Below are 23,033 nucleotides of genomic sequence, written 5' to 3'. Positions count from 1 at the left end.
TTTTGGTTACCAGAAGCACAAGGATATATCCTGTCATAGAACATTCACCTGGAAGTAGCTTCTAGTCTTTATTTTAAATCAAATACATTAAGGACTTAACTGCCCAGATACAGCTATGGGCTCTCTTTAATCTTATTTTGTGAGAAAATGTTTTTGCTAATTAGAATAGCTAACTGATGAGCACAGCCAAGAGCTACTGGCATTTTTCTAAAAGGGTTTCAGATGCTTTTCCTGTCTACAAAGAAGTGATCTGTTGTAAAGACCTACTTTTGACCAAGGTGTCCAGTCCTGAAATCCTGAAGAGATACTGCTTAGATTTTCTATGGCAGAGTGAAGAGCTTCTCAGAAGTGTCCAAAAGAGCAAGGGAGAGGACTAATCGACCAAGCATTAAACTATGGGAGATCGCTGTTTATTGAAACGGCCGTTAAAACTATTGTAAGAAAGATCCCGGGGGGGGGAGATTTTTAACTACAGAAAGTAATGTGGAAGTTACTTCTACCTTACTACCAAATTCCATTACAGTCAGTTACTCAGTAACTATTTTATCTTCTCCGATTTCAGGCAGATGGAGCTAGAGAGAGACTATCAGAACAGCAGTACAACCGCCTTGTGGACTACGTCACAAAGACATCTTACCACCTCGCTCCCAGCACCTCCACAGTGCCAGCGTTGCAAACTGTGGCTACGGAACACCTTCCAACCATAACAAAAACGTATCAGTATGTAGTTGATCCAAATTTTGCCCAAGTATTCATTAGCAAATTCACCATGGTGAAAAATAAAGCCTTGAGGAAAGGATTTAATTAATAATTATTTGTGGTGAGTATAGTAATACCGTTTTGAAAGTAATGCTTTCTTTGCAGTAACCTACATCAAGTCGAGATGTATATAATTCTTGAGGAAGTAGGAGATGATAACAAAGCCCAAGAGCTTTTCTAATCTTGACAACATTCCTGCATTCCAGCCAAAATACTAGTGCTGGAAGGAAAGTGTTCTAGCAAATGAATACAGTGAAAAGGAACAGCCTTGGACTATAGCTCAGTCAAAATCCTTTTTCTTTTCAATAACCAAAAATCAGAGAGTAAGGAAAAATTGCATGCAGACATTTTCACCACACACGCAAAATGCGCATCAATACCTACTATATCATATTTAAGGATCTGCTAGTTTCTGTTATAAAACAGGTTTATAACTCAGCTGTAAAAACTTGCTCAGGCTGAGCCTTTCCCCCCACAGACACGTACATCCTGAGGCAAAACATTTTCCCCCACTAAATCTGAAAAACCCACTTGTGGCTGTTTTAAGTTACTAGTGACAGCTGGGGTTTAGCACCACTTTAACCTTAAAATAGCTTCTTTATTTGACTGAAGTTTTGCAGGACATTAGTCCTTCATGTAAACTAGTGCCTTTGTGTGGTTTGGAGAACAAAACATGAACTACAATGTGGATTTATTTTTAAAACTGTCTGTATACAGAAACTTTATTTTATCCACCATCAAATTTTCAGAAGGATGTTCAATGTATATATGACATTGTACATTGTCTGGTCATTAGCTGGAAGCCAGTAACATGCAGTTGAAAAATTTAAGAAACAGAGCTTAGTCTCCTTAAAAACCTACCAAAAATCTATGAGCTCAATGTAACGTAGCTGGCCGGGTGCCAAGTATAGCCTGCTGATCTGTTACCACCGCACAGTATGTGGTCACTTAAGCCCTAATTCACTTTATGCTTATCATCTTTGAACAGATAAACCCAGGGATATTTAAAAACGTGGCCTTTCAAATAAGTGCTAAGCAAAATGAGGTGGGGTTTGGTGGTTTTTTTCAAGTTAATTGAAAAGCCTGGACCCACGGGCACCAATTATATTAATAGTTAATGATGCCAACACAATACGCTTATGAATATAATGTTAAACACATCAAGACACAGAGAAAGCTTATTTGTCTTATTTTTCAGATGTTTTAGTTTGTAGTAGACAAGAAATTACTGTCTCTGGGGAGTTAAGACTACTTTATAAACCAAACGTGGCTATGGCAGTTTTGTTTTAAGAAACAAAAGCTTACCTGGTTTTCAACTATGCGTGTTACTTTTCTCCCCTTTTCCATGTACTTACGGACACGAGTTTTGTCTGGGGAATCCTGAACATGGTTGGAATAGGTGACAAGAACTGGAATAAAGTCTGATCATCATTTGGAGCAGATACATATGCTTTCTAGTTAGTAACTTCTATGCATACTTGATATGACCAAATGCACAGTAAATAAGAATGTAGTAACCGCAATGTTTTTCTTGTGAGTTTGGTTTTGTTAAATGGTATTTCTAAAAGCTGTGTCTCTTGTGTACTGAAAATACAGAAGCCTGGGATTGCACTGTCCTTTTCCGACTGTGAAATAAGCCCATCCGTTATCAACATTTCATAGAGTGATTTAATAACTTAGTCACCGTTTAAATTAACACTATTTAAAAAAAATGTATATGTATATACACAAACATGCTTCATTCCTGAATATTTTATGGAAATAGTTTAATAGTTATAATTTTGCATATTGGTGGATAAATTGTAATATAATGGAATTGTTTAAAGATAATAAAGCTATTCCTGTAATACTTGGTTTTGTGAGCTATTTGGTCATTCGGTTACAAGAGAATCAACAGGTCCCCATGTACAACAGCAAGACAGATGTACAGGTGATGCAGACCCCATGACACTCCAGTTGTTCACTGGACTTTTGTTGTGTACCAGAAAATGCAATAGATCACGGCACCACTTTGGAAGTAAAAACGGATGATCAGCTTGCTGAAAAGTTTTAGTCACAAAAGCATAACTGAGCAAAACAGCACTCTAGTCACCATTTGAATTAAGACTAATCTGTTCGTTATATATGTAGTACACAAACCAGCCAAGAGGATGCAAACATACCTGTAAAAAATGCGGGAAGGCAGCAGTTTAATTTCTAAAACTTTGTAGACTGCAGCCATTGTTTGAGATACATTTGTGTTTTTCCTGAATTATATTCTCCTGAAATAAACACTTGCTTAAATTACACTCTTCTTCAGTGAATTAAGCTAGCATCTTTACTGCATTAGGCAGGTTCTTTCTCCCCCTTCTGACCACATGTATGGAAACAGTGTGGAGACGGCACATAAATCAGCCTCTCCTACATATGAGCTGTGTGAACTATGAAAACAAAGTTGTCCAAAGAGCAGCTGCCTGTACTTAGCTGCTGAGGCACTCCAATGCGTACTCTTAAAACATGCCTACGCTCATAATGCTCTTTAGACCTGGAGAGCTCGCAACTTCAGATCTGTCTTTTTAGTTTGCTTCCAGAACAATCAATCATTCCTCAAACACTCGAGAATAAAGCCAGCCAGCCAAAAATTTGAAGGCATAGTCAAGCTTATGCACAGCAAAACCTTTCCCAAAGTAGTTTAGGTCAAACAATTCTTTTTTATATAGCATTTCATACATAAATACAGCAAAAAACCTTTACAGAGGGTAGGGATGGTCTCAGAGCAGACAAGCATGTTTTTCAGCTCCACATCGCTTACAAACAGCATGCCAGACCCTATCACAAGCAGCTGATGAGGGTCTCACACACAGCGGTCTTCTTTTTGTACTATGCCAAGTCCCACTCCCAATTGTTTGTAAAATGGGATTAACTGAACTCTTGCTGGCCAAGGCAGAAAAAGAAAAGAAGGAGAGAAAATAAAAAAAGGAAAATTAGGAAACTGGATGGGTTGGTACCCATTTCAGACAAGGGTTAGCCCTTCTGCCTACTACGTTAGGTACCCAGCATCGCCCTCCCTGCCCACTGCAAAGGAGAGCAAGCTACGGGCTGGCTGGCATTGCCCACCGAAGGGAAGCACTTGCTTTGCATCCTTTGTGAAACCGTAACACACACAACAAGCAACAATTACAACCCGCAGACTCTCAAAAGCACAGATGAAAAGAAAAGCGAAAGACATCTTTGCCATATGGTTAAAAAAAGCTATCGTCACTCACAAAACTCATTTCTTTAAATCATTATGGGCTGGTAATTGAAGGAACACAGACTACAACAATACCTGCTCTCTGCTATAGCAGTTCAGAAGAAACTTAGAATTAAAGTAATTCATAGCAACTGGGAAGAATGTAAGGGGGCTAGAGCTGCGAGAGAAGTCAGGTCTATTAGCCTGCACACCTAGCAGTAGCAAGTCTCCTTGCCCCTGAAGCTGTCAGTATGACTGACGACCCCTGGCTATTTAAACCTGCAGACAAGCCCGAGAAAAAGCTGGTCAGCACTTAATGACGTACAGTGTTTATACTGTACATTGGGAAGATAAACAGGTATCATTTGCTATCGTTAAGCTCTGGTTTACATTTATAGGAGCAGGAATATTTTGCTTACTAGATGGTTTCCCCTGCACCTCTATTGAATTCCTTCTTCGCTTCAAGGAAACATTGCCTATATGGAAAGTTTAGAGACAATCCCACGTTGTGCTGTAATAGTGTTCTGGATCAAATGCATTACTTCTTTGCACGCCCCGCATTAGTCCAAACGTTGCTCACGTATACCTATTAAGTGTTATCATTAATGAGCCATTTAAAATAGTAAGTTACTCCAAACAGCATTTGAACTGAAGACCTTCAAATACAACACAGATGGCTTAATTTGTCATGCTGCTTCATACCAGCCTTCCCTCCTTTTCACACAACCAGCCTGGGCTCCTCTCCTGGTACCCGCGTTCAGCAATCAAGAGCTACAGTCCTGGTACCGTCTTCAACCTGGGCAAGCGGCAATGTGCACGCTGCACTCTGAATGACGGGTCTCCTGGCAGAAGACAGAGCATCAGGTCTTGGACGACACAGCATGTAGCAGAGATCAAAACTATGCTTAGCTGACTACTTCCAGATATTAAAAAGATTGTACGTGTCTAAAAGCAGCACACAAAGATTTTTCATTACTGTAACACCCTAAAGTAAGTATTTCTTCTTTTTTTTGGTCTGGTTTTACCCTCTCTCCCCTTGTACATCAAATATATATGAACGTACCTGCAGTTCAGAGTCCATGTTCCAATCAAAGTAACATACCACGTATAAGAGCGGGCATTTGCAGTCTGTAGGTCTTGATGTTTGATGTAACAGTTCGCTGCTGTAAGAAGGCAATACAGTGATGGCAGTAGAAAAAGATAGGAAGGTTGGCTAGTATATTTCCAGAATTCCTATCCAAATTCTTTCGCCTCAAGGTCAGTTCACCTTGTGAAGCCAGAGGTAACACCAACCCTTCCAGAAATCCAGCCTCTCCCTTCCTGCAACAACGATCCTCTTGCAAATTCCCACCAGCAGCTGGGACAACCTAGCTGTAACTGCTTAGGGATATACTTGGTGATCAAATGTGGAATTTGGCCAAAAGAGAGATGCAAATAATTCCTGGGGGAAAGAAAACTTGACTTGGTAATCTTGAGCAATTTATGAAGACTTACCACCACTCTTCCCAGCATCTGAGCATTTAAGCATTTCAACATTAAAGACGACAACTAAGCGCCACTGACATATGTATTTTATTTATTGAGTTACATTAGAGCATGCCATGCACCGAAGTGCGTTACACTTTACCATTCACTGAACAAATAAGGTTCGGTCATCAAGTCTCCTTAGACTGGAGGGGATCTGCAAGATGAAAAAAAGAAAAATACTAAGTTATGTTGGACAAACTTCACGCTCTAAGCAAACATATTAGTATGTATGAATGCAAAGCAATAGAGAGAAATGTTTATGTGGTGGTTTAGTCTAGAGGAATTCCCCCTGTTATTTCCTGATGCTTTAAGATTCACACACCCTTCATGTGGCAAACAGAAGTGAAACATGGAACAAATCAAGAGCTGGAACAATACTGCACAGCACATCAGATTCACTGTACATGCCACACTGATAACTGAATCAATCTTGCTAAGGGCCTGAAAGAGAAAGGAATGCAGCTTTCAGACAGGAGCCAGAGAGGAAACAAGTGGTGTAGGCAACCTACCAAGGAAGGAAGAAAACCAAATTCAAATTGCTTCTCCCCATTACCTTGAACACAATCCAAGACCAGCTCTGCTCCATGACAACAGTCTTGCAAGTGGTTAGCACCGAACTCTTAGCTTGCCCCTTTATTACTGAGCACACAGCAGAGGTACAATACTCCTTGAATTTATACTTGCACTTCGTTTCCATTACCAGTGTCACCACACAAAGGCCACGACAAGTAGACGAAACAGTGTAAATTCACCCTCAGGTACCAAGTTGCCCGCATGCCCAGCAGAAACAAACTCGTGGAGAATGCCAAGCTAACAAACACCCTAACCGAGGAATTCCCCTCCCTGCCTACCCTACCCTCTCCTTAATCTTCGGGCCAAGTACTGATTTTGGAATGAGTGTTCAATGACATTAAAACACTGTATTCACTGCCACGTACAGAATATATTCCAATAAAACAGGAGATGTAATGCATGCATGACTGCACCCTTTAGGTAACTATACCAAAAAAAGCATCAAATTCAACCTCCATCCAGCTTCCACAGCTAAGATCTAGACTACTGAGGCAAATGAAAATGTCTTCCATCTGTTCTGTGTACTTGTTCTTTTCAAAGTCTTTCCAGAACACTTGAAACACTGGCATTTTCTCCTTCTACTTAAGTATTCCTGTGCAGGCACTAAAAAAAGCCCACCTCTTTCTACTACTACGGAGTGAAAAATTTCAGTTGTTACATAAATAGGCTAAGGAGTAAGAAGCATCAGCAATTCAAACAAAATCACATTTAAAGATCTGTCTTTCACATTTTCTTTTGAGCTGGCGTAATTAAAGGATGGAATAGATGTTTAGGAAACATTTAATTTTAACAGGTGCACACAATGTGTAACTATTTTTTTTAAGCTGCAAATGAGAACATAAGTTAACCAAGAATGGAGCTCTATTTGCACTGAAAAAAATCCTGCTCATGATTCCAATTAAGTATTCAACATGCATCCTTGTTGACAGTGTTTGTTTCAAATGATTTTACCACCAGATGGTCTTTCAGAATACTCTGATGAAGGCCACCTGACTAAAGAATGCAATTCCAGTGTCTAAGAAAAGTTTGAAAGTGCCTATATATTAGCAATAGGACCAAACCAGAGGCAGAATTACCAAGATTAAAACCAGGTAAACTTGTAATTTCATTATTTTTGTTGCAGTCATAGCTAAAGAACAGAAGTTTCCCTCTCTCACAAAAAAAAAAAAAAAAAAAAACCCACACCAAGAAACAGAGAAACTGCCATATTTTTTTTCTTTTTAAATTTGTTACAAGAGCTGGAGCTCTGCATTTTTTATGTAATTGTGTTATGCAGAAACCAGATAGTTATAGATAGTCACACAAGAGAATTAAGCATTAATAGTGTTAAGTACAAATCTTTTACTCAATCTTGCTTCTTTACACAAAGAGGCTGAGAAAATCCAGCTGGCCAGGATAATTAGAGCCACAGATTATCACAATAATGATCACAATATGAAAACATTCCAAAAGAATGAAAAAGCTATCATTCTAGATTAGTTTAAATTCATTTTAAGAGAAACAGAGAACTCGGTGTAAGAGATTTGGATCAAGAAAGGGGGAGGAATTCTTTATTGAGTTGTCTCATCATAAGCTTGTGCTGTTCAGTGGGTGTGCTTATTAATAACTACGACAAGGTTGAAATCAAAACTTTTTTCTCCTGGTGTTATGACAAGTAAGGGAGAACAAAGTTTGGTAGTCTTCAAACAAAAGGCAGTGTTAAGTATTAGGAAAACAGCATTGTGAACAAAGTTCAATTCAAGCTTAATTCAGCCTGGCAAAAATCTGAATATTAGTATACAGAACTGCACACCACTGCAATTTATATATATATTTATGTATGTATGTAAATATATTTCCCCTCATGACTAGTTATCTTCCTCCTCTCACTACATCAAGAGACGAAAGGATATGTGCAAACAGTCTCTGTTTCTTACATTAAGATGCATGCTATGAGAGAGAAACAGCCTCTCCATTTTCTCATTCACTGTACCACCACAAGACATAAGCAGTAGATATAGATCGCCTGAAGCTAAGCAGTTCAAGATGTGACAGCATCAATGTAACAGTGGTATCAGGCAAGTCTTAGAGTTCAGCTTTGTCTCCTCTGCATGGCTGCGTGAGGAGGGAAAGGCCTGGCATCACTCTGTGCAAGTCTCCTATATCACACAATTAAACAAGTTACCCAAAAGGTACTCAGGAACTTTCTACTCTGCCCTTACTCTTCACTCCCTAGTTCCCCTATTTCTTCAAGGTTTTATTACCCAGTGGTCTCTCAAAGGCAGTTTGGATCTTTTTTCTTTGGGAGCACCTTTCTATTTGATCAGAAAGGAAAAGCCTCCAAACAGAAGCACAGTGTTTCACTGAAACAAATTTACTCTTGTTCTAATGCAGAGTAGCTTACTACCAAGGTGCCTTACCATCATTTGGGTGGTGCAGACTCAAACACACCAGCTGCTCTCATGGCTTCAAAGTCCTTCATGGGGTCATAGTTTTTATAGAACTCCGCATAAGCTCGCTTTCGGGGTTCAGCAACTCCAAACTGGAAAGTAACGCAGAGAAAATTAAAGCTTGCAAAGCTTTACAAACACATTTTCTATCACTGCTATGATTTGTGTCAGTGGCTGTCACTCTTAAAATCCTTCAGCTCAAATTACTAACATATTACTTTGTTACTGTTGAAATCCACAGTTCAGGCTACCTGACCATTGGTCAGAAAAAACAATGTCTGAAGTAAAACCTTAAAAAGAAAGCCCATTACAAGACAGTACATCACTCCTTTAAGATCCAGAAACACTCCACCTATATTGACACTTAAGTGTCCAATGCCCTCCCTGCTAATAGTTTTAGATGTAAAAACATGCCGGTATGGCAATTTTTGTGCCTGCAGGCAGCTGCAAAATTGTAACTCCAGATGATATGGCATCCTAAAACAATGCATTACATTTCAGCTACACTGTAGGTCAACTACAGAAGTCTGGTAAAATTTTACAAGAGTGCTAAGCCACCCTTACAGCTCACCGACATAAAAAGACACAATCCTGACTCCTTAGATACTGAAGCGCAGGGGTATGCTCAAAAAGCCCCCCAAAATGTGCAGGAAAGTCCACGGTGGTTTTCTCCAACAGTTTCTAACATCTAACAAAAGTAAATCACTACTTAGATCCATGTTACTTGTTTTAAATATTGTCTTCTGCCTTACTAGTGTATTAATATGGGGTGCCAAATAAGGTATAAATCCACAGATTGTTAATAAAATAATACTGTCAGTCTGACCACAGACAAACTTGCCTACCTCTTAACAGATGTGTTAAGTAATGTTGAGCTTTAACTATGCAAGCTTATTGTTTCTGATAGACATTTGTTGATCTCTGAGAAGTTTAAGTCCGCTGTGATGTTTCCGCGATGAACAGCCTGAAATTAACTTAATTGCTAGTCACTTTTATCAAAGGCTTCCTGAGTACTCAAATGCTGCAAATAGTATTAGAATGAGTCCAACGGACAAACCAAGATCCGGTTCTTCCACAGAAATTCAAACTCTGTTGCTTGCTTTGTGTATGAGATCCGAGAATTACTTAGTAAAGGTGCTCAAGAACAACTACCACTCTTTTATCAGAAGTGTCTTAAGGACCACAAAAAACAAACCCCAGTCTGTAAGTGGGCTTTTTTGGAAATGTAATGCTCCATTTCCACACAATACTTCAAAAGAGAGGCTAAAAGTACCATACTAGTCTTCCCCACACTAACATCTTCAGTGTGAAGGCTGGGTTTTCCTAAATGTTTATGAGCAACTTTTCTGGGATCAGTCTAGAGATAAAACAAAGACTTTTGACAACTCTCTCAAGCCTCAGATACTGTGACAGAGAGAAACACAGACTATCTAGAGTTAACATACATCAACCGTGCAAATGATCAAGAGCAGTCTAGGACTAGGACACTCGAGGTTAAGTTGTCACGAATTGCGTGATCTTCATCACAACAGCTTAAAGCATCAGGTTATTTGTATCGTTTCTTCAAATGAAGATTAGGAAGATTTATTTATGTTCTGGAAACATGCTTACAAAAATACACTGCTAAAGCTTTCTGATGAACAGCTCAACCACATCTCAACAAAAAAATATTATGAATTCTTAAAACACTCTAATGAGTCCAGTTTATAACTGAATGACTATGGGGCTCACCTTGTATAAAGCTGCACATCCCACAGACACAAAGAATGCCCCAAACAGGTGAAACTTCATCCGCCTGGCCAACAGGCGACGCATTTGTGGCTTAGGCAACAATGCAGACGACATGGTGATATTTCCTAGAAGAAAGGAGGAAAAAAATAGAGAGGAAAAAAAGAGAACTGTGGGACAAGAAGCTCTACTTAAATAATTTTCTGTAACTCTATTCCAGAAAATTATGTTTTTTATATTGTGTAATAATAATCTTCACAACATAAGCAACAGCACTCCTCTATTTGACTTTTCAATGAGACGATTTAAGGGACAACATTCAAGGACAACCTATTTATGATGTGAATCTAAGTAGGTTTTAATACTCCTTACATCCAGTACTCACGGAATCAAGAGTGGCCTTTGCTTTTCATACTAAATCCTTCCCTCCCCGCAGGGGTCTACCATTTCAGGCCTGCTGTCCTGGTGTTTACCTCAGAAGACATTCAGAACACTGACGACCTTTTATTCATTTCTAAGGAAAAGCACATGCCTCTTGACCTGGTTTGGTTTGTGGTTTTTTTTTCAAACTGCAAACCCTACTGCATTAAAGGATGGTTTTCTGTCGGGTAAGGTGTTACTGGGGCTGAAGCAGGCGGCTCTCTCTGAACAGAGGTTGAAGGCGCACCCAGGCGGGAGCAGTCCCGGACAGCGCTGCCCTCTGCGCCGCCTCCTGCGCCCACAGGGCCGCGCAGCAGGAGCGGAGACCTGGCGGCGGCCCAGCTGTCCCCAAGGGCCTTGGTCCCCACAGGCCTTGGAGCTGACCGCAGCCCGCTCTCCTCCCACGTTTAGGAGGAACCACCACCGACAGACCCCTCTCCGGCCACGGAGAAAGCTGCCGCGGCCAGGCTGAGCCGAGCCCCGGGCAGATCCTCCCTCACAGCAGGCGCGGCCGGCCCCTGCCCCCCAGCAGCGCGCCCGACGCAGCGCCCGTCCCCGCCGCCCTCAGGGACGCGCAGAGGTCACGGGCAGCCGCCGCGGGGCGGGGGCCGCGGCCGAGGAGAGCGGCGGCCGGCAGCCCCCGGGGTGGTGGGCAGCGGGGACCCGGCCGCAGAAGCAGGGAGCGGCAGCGCGGCCTCACCTCAGCGCGGGCCCACCAACGTCCTTCCGCCCCGCCGGCCGGGCGCCCTCCCCTCTGCGGCCCCGGCAGCCCGCATGCGCGGGAGGCGGCCGCCCGGGTACGGCGAGCGGCTCAGCCCAAACGCGGCAGCGCGCGCGGCGCGGGCCCCGTGTGGTGCGGAGCGGGAGTCAGCGAGGGGGGGCGCCGCCGCCGCCGCCGCCGCCTGAAGGGCGCCCGGGCAGATGCTGCGGTGCCGGCCGGAGGGCTCAGCGGGGGCCCTGCCGCCGCCTCAGGCCCGCCGGGCACCGAGCGCCCCGCAGAGCAGAGGCGGGCGCGAGCAGCGCCCTCAGCTGAGGCGGCCGGGCCGAGCCGGGCGCCGCCGCCGCGCTCCCGCCCGCCGAGAGCCCCCCGGCCCTGCGGGCGCTCGCTGCCCGCCGCAAGCCCGGCAGGCCGGGCCCTCTGCCCTTGCCGCGCACGTCGGGCGCTTTCCCAGATTTTCAGAGCGGCCATCAAACCCAAACAGCCATAATACCAGAATACGTGAAATAATAACCTACACGGGTCACCAAGAGTGATTGGCCAAGACCAGAAACAAGCCATCTGTAATCCTTTGTAGGTATCCCTCCACCGGCTTTCCTACCTTTCTTGGAAATGAGGTGCATGTGTGCTTTGCCCATGGCTTCCACCTAATCACCACCTGCATGTGGTATTGTCGTTTTTATTCCTGGGGACCCTCAGTGGGATTTACACTAAATGCTATAAATTCCTGCCTTGAAAAAAATGAAGCCTCTCCTGTGCAGCAAGGTATTCATTCCACCCTTGCGCTCCCTTGCCAAAGCCAGCAGATCCCAATACCAAATGACAGAGGAGATGGCCCCTTAAAACGGAAGAGAAGTTGCTTTTCCTTCGATGGGATTAAAGAAGAGGAAAGTGACAGTAGAAAATTGCGGAGAGAAATCGTACAGCTGTAGCTACGAGCTGGGAGAATGTTCTTCGCAACAGCAGTCTCAATAGATGTGATTTGGACAAGGTTCCTCAAATTGAAGAAAAGTTTGTTACAATAGTTGAGACCAAAATGAAAAATGTCTGTCCGAGAGTTTTTCCCATGTGGATCCACACAAAAAGCCAAATGTTAATGATGTCATGAGAAAAGAATGACAAGATGTGTCTATAACGGGGTTGTGGGGGATCTTGGGAAATACGTGGGTCCACAAGGGTGCTGCTGTTCCTGAGGTGAGCTCATGCAGTCATTCGGTGAGACCAGGAAGGAAATGGCAGGGAGAGTTGTCTAGGGGACCTTAAAAAGCTCGGCTCAACTTGCCCTTTTATTACACAATGTCAGAAAAAGAGGATACGAAATCAATTGGAATAAAAGCAGAGTGGGTTTCGTGGCTACTATCATTATAAATTATATATGAGGAATTTTCCTATAAGCGCCAGTCTTGGTGAGACAGAATATTTTGGTGGATGGACCTCGGTCTGCAAATAAAGAAATCTTGATTGCAGTTTTCAATAGCTTACTTCATGGCTGGCCAGGTCATCAAATTCTTTTCTGTGTGACCAGTTTCCCCATGTGCCTGAGGTACGGCTGGCTAGGCGTCTTTCTGTTATAGCTAAGATGCTAAACAAAGTGCTAATTGTTATTATTACTTTGTGTCATTACTGTGGAATATACAGCCAACTCCTTATTGTACTGTATAAAGGGCAGTTTGGGACTGTGCAGATAAGGGATAAAAAAGGATATAGGATACACTAGAGGAAGAGCCGTGGGATAATCAGCTCCGTTAAGTCAGTGCTCAGAGTTGCTTCCTACCACTCCGGTTTCTGAGTGGATTATAAGACTGAATGCAGTTTTGGCCTTGAGTGGACCCCATGTATCCAAATGCATCAAAGCAAAGAACCCTTCTAAAAAGACAGAGGCATGATACAGAGACAACAGCAGTTATTTCCTTCCCAGTACACCCAGTCCCTGAGGTTTCTGGCACCTGCTCCAGTTGTCTTTTGGACATGAATATTAGGACTGTTTGCTCAAAAGGTGTCACAGTTACCAAACTAGAATCTGCAGTCCTCTTTTCCTCTCCAAAATACTGCAGTGCCAGCAACAATTGAGCTTTCTTCATGGTGTCCCTGAAAGGGATCATCTTTTGAGGAGTGATGGAAGGCATTAATGCTAAATCATTTCTTCCTTGTGCTCCACTGAAATTTAAAATAAAATCTACCTCTGACTGTACTGAGAGAAAATTCAGGCAGTATATCCTTGTATTTTCCACTGAGAGTGCCAGCTGTGATACTTAGGATTGTACTTTCTGTGGTGTGGACTGGAGCCGACTCGGAACAGGACTGTGACAATCAAGTGATTTTGCACATGCCACAAAAAGTCTTTAGATAATCATAATCTGGATCAAATTAGAACCAAAAATCTACTGGAAAAAGATCACATGGGACATCAGCAATCCCCTGAACTGGCTGCATTCCTCAATAGTTTGATTTATTATAAAATCTACCTCTCTATCACAAAAGAAAAAAAAATCAAACAATGCTATGTGCCACATATGAAAATGCATACATCTGTGCTCCTCCTCCCATTTCTGTGCAAGAAATTAACTAATCAAATACTCTCTTACCACGGCTGCATTGACATCAACCAATGGTGCTATGGAACAAAGAAAGATATTGTGGCACAAGAAGTTAACAGATTTGGAATGGCAGCTGTACAAAAAATGAGGGTGAATCAATGATTCCTAAATGGAAAATGCAAAAACTAGTAGGGGCAAGAAAAATATTTTTGTACTTCCAACAGGGCATTATAAACAAATGAGAGAAAAAAAAAGCAAAAGTTCAAATCGGAATAAATGGAGTGGACAGGGATTTCACAAGCGTTTGTTGATTTTATGCATGCTTCTGAAATAGAAAAACCTCAAAAAAAAAGCAATTTCTTAGGTTTTGTTCAACTTGTAAAGAGACAGATTTTGGTATTTTTATACACATCAAATAGTGATATAATTATGTGAATGATGCTGTGTTGGTACCATCACGAGTTCTATTGTTAACAGAGAGATTTGGCTACTTCCCAAGTTCCCGACTTGCAGGTAAGACATGGCTAATGTGCATTCAGGCCCAAGAACTAGAAAACACACCAGGTTCCACAGCGTAGACATTAACATTCATGTGATGCTTTTTTCTCCCTATTTTGTTTTCTGGAATATGGTTCTGTATTAATTGTTCTCACTCTGAGGTCCTCCAGGTTCAGAGGGCCTATCTGAAACAATCACCCTGCTGCTTTTAACAGGAAAACCTTGTTTAGATAAATGGCTTTTTAAACAAGTAACACTCCACGTATGTGTCATTCTTACCTAAAAGTTTAACTTAGACAAGTCTAACTTCATCATTTGTTGCCAGAAATGTTCTACATTATCATCTGATTTCTTAGGAAAAAACAAAAACCCACCCACAGAAGCACCTCTTTCCAGTCCCTTTTCATTGCTCAAAGCCCTTTACATGATGCCAGGATTCTTCTCTCTTTTGTGGTTTTAAATGTCATGTAGCCTGTCTGCAATGGAAATAAAGTCATCAAACCCAATGTTTTTATGTCATTCCTTTACTCCTCTGTATTTGCATAGAAGTCCCTTACTCTGAGAGAGTTTTTTCATCCCTCGTCCTTGTTTTTCCAGGAACCTGTGGAGTTAAACCACTTTTACAGACAAATACTCCAATCTACAGTTTAACCAATCGGTGCATGAAATTCTTACATGTAATTCAGTCTCTACAGTCTCTACAGTCACATCCAGCAACTGACAGCCCATCAGATGTAGGCCACAAGCATTCCTAGCTTGGGTTCAGCTCCAGAAAGTGTCCAAGGTAAGAACAGCATGGGAGCAGAGATCCTCCTTTTGAAAATGAAAGCAAGGACCGCAACACAAGGACAAAAGACCAAGTTTTCACACTCCTTTTCAAAGCACAGCTTGGTTGATGCACTGTGACATGGTTTAGTTCCACACAAGGTAAAATTCTCTGCCTCCAAACACCATATAACGTATGGAAGCTATCATATGGCAGACAATGTCTGCATGACCTGCCCAGCAATACTGGTGACAATCCTGTACACGCAAGCACCTGGTACATTTACCCGTACTTTGATCATGCACGCGTTACGGTAAGTCTGAGCAGAAGATTCATGGGTACCCTTTGGTAGTCCAATGCCATGGAAACAAGAAGCGTTCTTCATACCTTAGTAGGGTTTAGACCAGACCTTTTATTACCTTCTGTTTTTCCTAGATGTGACCAGTGATCCTCTGACTTCTAGGAAATTAGACAGTGGCCAACTACTGCTGTTCATACAACTGTAAGTTGGCTCAAGGAACTAATTCTCACAGAAAATGACAGACCAACTTACCTGTGGGTATAAAACAGTGGCTCTGAAGTGGGAAAGCCTCCTTCAAATAAAAGATCAGACTCACTCTCCACAAGGCGCTACATTTGGCCCCTTCCTTGGTTAGGTTCAACATGCTTGCTCAGGGCAGCTCTCGGCTTGGTGTGCTCCTCTCAGAGGAGCGAGCTGTGTAGAGAGGAGAAGAGGCCTTGCTCAGGTTAGGGACTGCACCCCAAGAGAGTGACACCTAAAAATTTGGAGCTGTAAGATTTAACCTAGAGACATCTATGCCCTTTATTTGATTTACCCAGTACAATACAGAGCTCATTCTGACAAAAACGACTGGCCCAGGTTATGTGTAAAGTGCCACTTTTGCAATTGTTTCCTGTGGCAAGTTTTTAGACTTTTTCTCATAGGTTTCTAAACCTCTCATTTTAGACTGTTTTAATTCATGTTGAGGTGGTGACGTGGTAAGTGTTCCAAAATGTTGCCAAGTTTTGTTTTCTGGTCTTAAATGACTGTCTAGAAGGAGAGGGGAGTGTTGCTTTCAGACTTGTGTCATCATACTGCAGTCACATCAACCAGATTGTGTCTGTATATGAAAAGAGAGTTCCAAACACAATTGAAAACAAAAATACAATAACAAGTACCCCAGAGATTATGTATTTCTTGACCTCTTTATGACCTGGTTAACAAATTGTGAGCCTGAAAGTTTGTCTGTTGTTTCCAAGTACATCACCTGGTCTAATAAAATATATCCCCTCTTCCTAAAAAATGCCATTGCTTTTGTTGATTTTAGTGTTGGAAGAACCTATCCATTTAGAATTGCTATGTTGTGCAAAGACTCCATAGCTTTTATTTGATATTTGGTGGTGCTGCAAATATAATGGATTTTCTTTACAATCATAACTTTACCAACACTTGAGGTCCCAGCAGTCAGGGAGCCTCTGTCTACAGAATCCCCCGTGGAGCTAAAATCCATGTTAGACTGTGGTCCCAGGTTTGAAAGGTGGGGCATGGTCAAATGTGTGAGGCTTCCAGAAAGTAGTCAAATCATCTGTTTGTGTTTTTTTAACAAACTTGTTATTCGCATAAACTTTTAAAAATATGTATACTTAAACCAGCCTGTTTTAACTTTACTGTTTTATTTGAAATAATCTAATTAGGAAATTGTGGATCTCGGGTTTCTACTGCATTGAAATTTTTGAGCTTCATGATTAACAAAACTGGCAATAGATAACAGCGTAAGCAACCTTAGTTAAATATATTTTGATTAAATGAGTTCAGGATACATTTTCCTAAGACAAATTTGGCCATGTTCAATATGGCATTACATGTAAACGTCTGGAAAAATTGCAGCGTTTTTCCAAGCAGGAGGCATGAGATTACTATAATCCATAGCCTCCACCACAGTATTAATTAGCATGGCTCACTAACCAGGGACGTAATATTTGTAAATGAAACTCTAGAAGGGCATCAGTAAGGAACAGGATGTTGAAGCCAAATGGAAAACATGAACCAATAAAAAGGCTGAACTAGCTAGAAGTGCAAGCTCAGCCTTTGAAGTTAGTTCAAGTACTGCATGCTTTAATTTTGGTGTAATCTTATGATGGGGGTACAAACAAGAACTCAGAAACAGATTTTGTAACATTTGGCCCAATTGTAGATGAATCAGTTTGTTGATGGTTACCAACAATTGCACAGCCAGAGAAGCTGTGGTCTTTGTTAAATTAGATTGAATAATTGGCTTCAGTGGGAGTTTCGGGTGCAGAGCAAATGAAGTGTCACGGCCCTTGACTCTCGTAAGATTCCTTAGCAGAGGCTAAGCTTTTGTATTCAGAAAACCTGAATATGGATTCAGAGAAAATAAGTCCCTCAAGAGTTCATCTACTCACTCCCCTGCCCCAATATGGGTCTTAATATACTTCGTCATTCCTGGCAGATGTGCATATCTTATCTGTTTTTAGAACCCCTCTGATGACAGTAAGGTTACCAAAAGCTCTGAGGGCAGTTTGTTTCCAATGCTTAACTATCGTCTCAGAATACAATCTGTGATTAGTACTATATATTACCTTGGCAAGCCCAACTAAGCTTATATATTTCTGTGCTTTGTTTTTTTTCACTTTGGTTTTTTTTAATATAATTTCATGTGGAGCTCAGTGACAAAGCCGTACTTTCCTGGTGTTTCACGGAAAAAAATTAAAAAAAAAATAAATTAAAAAAACCAAGAAAAAGAAAAAGAAAAAAGAACAAGAAAAAGAAAAAAGAACAAGAAGAAAAGAACAAGAAAAAGAAAAAGATTGCTATTTTCATCCTTTGAACAGCTTTCTGAAGGCCTACGATTGCCAGGTGTTGAGCACCACTGAAGACATGAATTAAGAGAAGGAGTTCAACAAATCTGAGGATCAGGCAGACAGGAGTTAAGATGATCTTTGAACTGGAAGGTCATAACTGGAAGATGAACACCATCATACACATTCCTTTTTTAGATCAGGCATTCAGTTCATTAGCTTGAAAATTGTAAATCATTTATCGTAGTCTTTAGTGAATGGCCCAACACATGCTATTAATTACTTTCTCATTTGGGAGAAAAAACACAGAGAAAGTTAATTTTTTTCTTGCATATGCTTTCTAGAGGAAAAAGAACTCCCCAAAAGTGCATTTATTTTCTCCTTCCAACAACTGTGCAGACCTCTGGAAAGAGCCGTGTTCCACCACAAAGCAAGTGTAATGGCTCTGTCCCCTCAAATGCAAGTAAGTACAAACTCAAATGTTTTAATGAAATGTAAAGACCTTCATTTCAAAAAAATACACAGAAGAAAATGGTTAGAATATTGTATTAGGAAAAAGGTGGTATACACCAAACTTACGCACTATGTGATTTTAACAGTAAAACAGTTTACCAAACAAGGTAATATTATGCATATATGTGTGTAGTGTATATATTATTGCATACAAGCACACACAAATCCATGAAGTACAGATTTTACAGATATGTATACATGGCTGCGCACACATATATACACACAGAAAACTGTAAAGGTATAAATTACTCTTGAGGTGTGACAGATTCAGTTGCCAAAGTACCTTTTCCAGAAATGAGTGGTATTCAAAAAAATCAGGGTATGAGGTTTACAAAACCAGCACAGATCAGTTGGGTCTCACATCTGGGTTGAAATTCATCAAGATGCCTACAAGTGAAAACTACGAAGAATGCTATAAGCTTGTTGATTGCATTTACAGAACCATAGGCACTATGGCCTATTATAATGAGTATTTCCAATTAAATCTCTGTATTTACTGACTTTGACAGATGGGGAATATTGCATAAGATATTGTGTCCCTGTGCATTCCTTGACTGTGATGCTGTGTCTTTTTCGTGCTCGCCTTGTCATTTGTTTCATTTAACTTTCTCATTAATGGCACAATTGCACTGCTTTGTTCAAAAATCCTTTTCTGAGAAGTGAAGATTACTTTCTTTTTAAACTTCTTGCCAACAAAAGATTTCCAAATGCATATGGTACAGAGGAATCATAGACAAGATTTTTTTAGGGGAAAAAGAAGTATCTAAAATTAAAAGCACAAATCCACTTACTACATTTCCACTTTTCCTTTGACATGAAATGAAATCTTAACGTGAGAAATGCACACAGTTCATCAGCATACTCTGAACAAATACATAATTAACATGTGGAATAAGCAATGCTGTTGTCAACGCTTTCACATATGTTACCATGAAACTAAAATATTTTAATTAGTAGAGAAATAGTGGAAAATCCAAGTAAATGCAGCCTGCACTTGACATATAAATTAGCTTGGCTCAATGAATATTAAAAGTAAGAGAATCTCATCTATACCTTGACTACCCTTACCATACTAGGACAGTTTAGTGGGTCCTGCATAATTCCAATCTGCTCCAGTGCACTGATAAATTATTACTTGGCAGAGAAGTATCCATCGTGGCCATTGTGCAAATGCTTTGCTAAATTGCTGGTAGAAATCAAAACGTGTGAGTTCATTAGCAGGCAGGTAGAAAGTGTAGACTTTGGTGTTTTGTATTAATCCAATGTACTGGACTGACCGAACCTTATTTGAAGGCTACATAATAAGAGGAAAAATAAAAAACTATATAGCAAAACCATGTGGCTTCTGATTTGGGAACTACAATTTAGCTTATTAGACATGGACCTGTTCCAAAAGTGCACATTCAAACAATCATGCTTGAAGGAGTTAGAAACACAGATGTGAATTATAACTCGCTGAAATCCTGGGAATGCTCCAAATCAGGCCATTAGAGGTAGGTTTGAACTGTGGGTACAGATCCAGATCTAAAATTTTTGTTCAAACCTGTCTTTCCCTAACATTTTTACAGCAACTACTGAATGTATTAAAACCAGCAATGTTCCATAATCTTAAAAAAAAATACCAGTTAACCCCATCTTAGCTGTATTCAGACACAATTCACAATGACTGACTAAAAGCATTTCTATGAAAAGGCAGTAACAAAAATCATCAGTTTAATGTAACGGGACAGTTTAAACAGGTCAAATTCAAGCTGGATTCCTGCAGCTCTGTTTGCCCCAGACAACTGCACAATGATCAGTTTGGCCCCATATTTAACATCAGAAACATAAATAATTTAAGGATTTTCTGTTCCGAGTTTGGGACAGAACCTTGAAACATCTGGTCTCTTTTCATTCATTTTTACACACACACAAGCTGAAGTCAACAGTTTTGGCTGGCGCAATAGTGTTGGGTGGGATTGAGGCTAGCCATTTCACAAGCATACAAGGGGCAGAGGACAGAAGATGTCCCCAGATCTGTAATACTTTATAGGACTAAAGGCACGGAATGAGCAATGAAGGGACACTTGCCCTTTTTCAGAACTCTCAACAGCAGGAAACTGAGAGTCCCACATTTATGAAAATACCCAGCTCACTGATGCTTTTATCTGTAGACTTCATTCATGCAGGTTTTTTCTTTTTTTAAGTCAAACATATTTGCAAAGTGAGTCACAATAATCCTTCTCATGTAAGACATAGAAGGTGTGGCACAAAGCAGTCTGGCCTTGGCCACCCAGTACTGCATAACAAGAAAACCAATGACAGAAACTGGGTCTGCTGAATCTGGTCTACTGCTGTGCCTGCAAAGCACCTGTCTTTGTTGCTGATCTCAGTGCCTGAGGATTAGATACTAGATATGCACACCTTGAAAGGGACAAAAAAAATCCACAGCTCAGAGTCTAAGAATGTTCCTCATTAACAGGACTCTCAGAAACAGCCACTAAAAAGAGATCATGAGATGTACAGAAGCCATCGCAGAGCAGCATTGTGCAGACACAAATGAGAAGGAATTGTGGCCCTTTTTAAATGGCCTGGTGACCACCACTGCCACTTGTGTAAACTATTGTTAGGTGTGCACCTTAGTAACATAATCAAGCACTACATATTTTCAGGAATTCATCTCACAGTCTGGTGCTTTGTGTCATGCAATAGCAGCAGAGAAGTCAAAGTGAAATGTATAACGCCATTTCTGAAGTGCATAGTCACAGCTAGTGTTGACATCAAAAGTATCTGCGTGAGCAACTTCAGGACCACACCCTCAAAGATAATAAAATGTTTTAATAAACATGACAGGTCTGGGGAGAGAAAAGTGAAATACCCAGTAATATCATCTAAGTGTAAATATTTACAAATCCGAATGATGGCTTAAAAACGTTCCAAAGTAGTCCCAATATGTTGCATTACTTGGGAGTGAACAACAAAAGTAAGTCTGAATGAATATGTTTGGATTGTTTATTTTGAACACCACTAAAGTGTAAATCTATCCAGAGGAGTTTCTAGGTTTGTAGGTATCTGAAAACAGAATTGATTTTATTATCTGTAGCAGCAAACTCCACAAAGAACTGTTGTTCTGCTATAGACTTCTGAAAGTGGCAAAGTATATGTAGTTAAAATAAACAAGGAATAAAGTTTTAGTTGTCTAAAGGGAGAGGTGCTGGGGTTGTTTTTTAAACTTTAAAACAGTTCTTTAAAACTGCTGAGCTCACACAGGTGGCAGATGAGCAACTTGAGAGAGGACAGATCTCAAGAGCAAGATAAAAAGGCAACAGCAGAGCAAGCTTTCTGAGGTTGTTAGGTCTCTACACCTGTTCAGTTTTCAGGCTCCCTGCTGGAACTGGCAATAATCATTACTTGGTCTCTCGGGGTGAGATTAAAACCACTATACCATTTCAGATATAGCACTAAATAGCATTTATGGTGAATCTACCATTGGATCCAATTAGATTCAGTAACCCAGAAATGAAAGGGTGCCTGTCTCCTAATATATTACCTGTCCAATTGCTCAATATTTCTTTAAAATTAACATATAAAATGGGCATAATGATATGACATGTATTTCTAGCATTATTAATACATGTGATCCTCCTCAGCTGCATGCTAAAGACACAGCATTTAAATGACTGTACAATGTGTATATACACACATACATACATGCATATATATTTCAGTTAACATGGAGACAGAACAGCAAACTGGATTGAGGGTTATCATCAGTTTGTGGAACTTTGAGTCGATAGAGCCAGCTTGCAAAATTCTACTCATTGAAGTACACAAAGTTCTTTTTTTTTGTTTGTTTTTGATAGCCGTGTATGGTATTAATCATAGCAACTGTCTGGGACAGTAGTTTTTTGCATGGGGGCTGGTAAGTTTTCATTAACAATTTGGCAGAGCTGGAACATATTCACAAGGACTTTTATCATCTGTGACAAATATCTGGATAATATTTTTCATTTTAGAAGTAATCCAAATACGATTCAAGTCAAAGCTACCCGCATAAGATAAGCATTGTCTATGTGTTATTTAACTGTCTCAGAATGCCATGAAATCAAGAATACAACAAAACAGAAACTGACTGCTGCAGTCCAGCATTTGGTTGCGTGCACTGTACTGACCACAGCAGTAGAAGGTGGCCTTTCACATGTTTTTTAGACTAACATACATCACTGCATTTATGGCATTTCATGATTCTTCTTTGCCTTTCACATTAATGAGTGGTAGGCCACACAGTACCACATGTGCTCTGCTCACTACAAGATGCTACATTCCACTGTCCCCAGATGTACTGAGCATTAAAGTTTACTGCATCTGTGAAGTTTGGGAAAATGTGAAAAACAGGGACAAGAATTTTATGGTTTACCCCCTTGTGGCTTCCACCCAAGACATCCTTCTCAGGTAATGTCACATGAGCAAACCACCCAAACATAAAAGGAATGGAGATAAGCACGAAGCAAACTGAACTGTGGGGAAAGTAGGAACTGAACCAATGATCTCCCTT

The 23,033-nt window shown here is 40.7% G+C and overlaps 2 protein-coding genes across 6 annotated transcripts in view; one reads left to right on the top strand and one right to left on the bottom strand.

The window, feature by feature from the left end:
- The window catches only part of VPS13B (vacuolar protein sorting 13 homolog B), a 478,583-nt gene extending 475,975 nt beyond the window's left edge, over positions 1-2,608 (top strand). For all 5 annotated transcript variants that reach the window (XM_055800741.1, XM_055800742.1, XM_055800739.1 and 2 more), the window contains one exon: positions 563-2,608. In XM_055800741.1, the coding sequence (XP_055656716.1) occupies positions 563-808 (246 nt within the window). In that variant the 3' untranslated portion in view covers positions 809-2,608. The remainder of the gene's footprint in view (positions 1-562) is intronic.
- Positions 2,609-5,524: 2,916 nt separating this feature from the next.
- LOC101911613 (cytochrome c oxidase subunit 6C) lies at positions 5,525-11,503 on the bottom strand. The gene is made up of 4 exons (XM_055800749.1): positions 11,348-11,503; positions 10,231-10,355; positions 8,470-8,591; positions 5,525-5,651 (listed from the first exon to the last, which is right to left on the bottom strand). The coding sequence occupies exons 2-3, from the start codon at positions 10,342-10,344 to the stop codon at positions 8,472-8,474; spliced, it is 234 nt and encodes a 77-aa protein (XP_055656724.1). The 5' UTR covers positions 10,345-10,355; positions 11,348-11,503; the 3' UTR covers positions 5,525-5,651; positions 8,470-8,471.
- Positions 11,504-23,033: the final 11,530 nt, after the last annotated feature.

The sequence above is a fragment of the Falco peregrinus genome, chromosome 3 (assembly GCF_023634155.1).
Source record: "Falco peregrinus isolate bFalPer1 chromosome 3, bFalPer1.pri, whole genome shotgun sequence".
Classification (NCBI taxonomy): Eukaryota; Metazoa; Chordata; class Aves; order Falconiformes; family Falconidae; genus Falco; species Falco peregrinus.
The sequence above is the reverse complement of the archived record's forward strand: the minus strand, read 5'-3'. Positions and strand labels throughout refer to the sequence as shown.

Coding starts and splice junctions, on each gene's coding strand:
- LOC101911613 (XM_055800749.1), bottom strand. CDS start 10,344: ATGTCGTCTGCATTGTTGCCTAAGCCACAAATGCGTCGCCTGTTGGCC. Junction 8,592..10,230: donor GATGTGCAGCTTTATACAAG/GTGAGCCCCATA, acceptor GTTACTTTCCAG/TTTGGAGTTGCTGAACCCCG.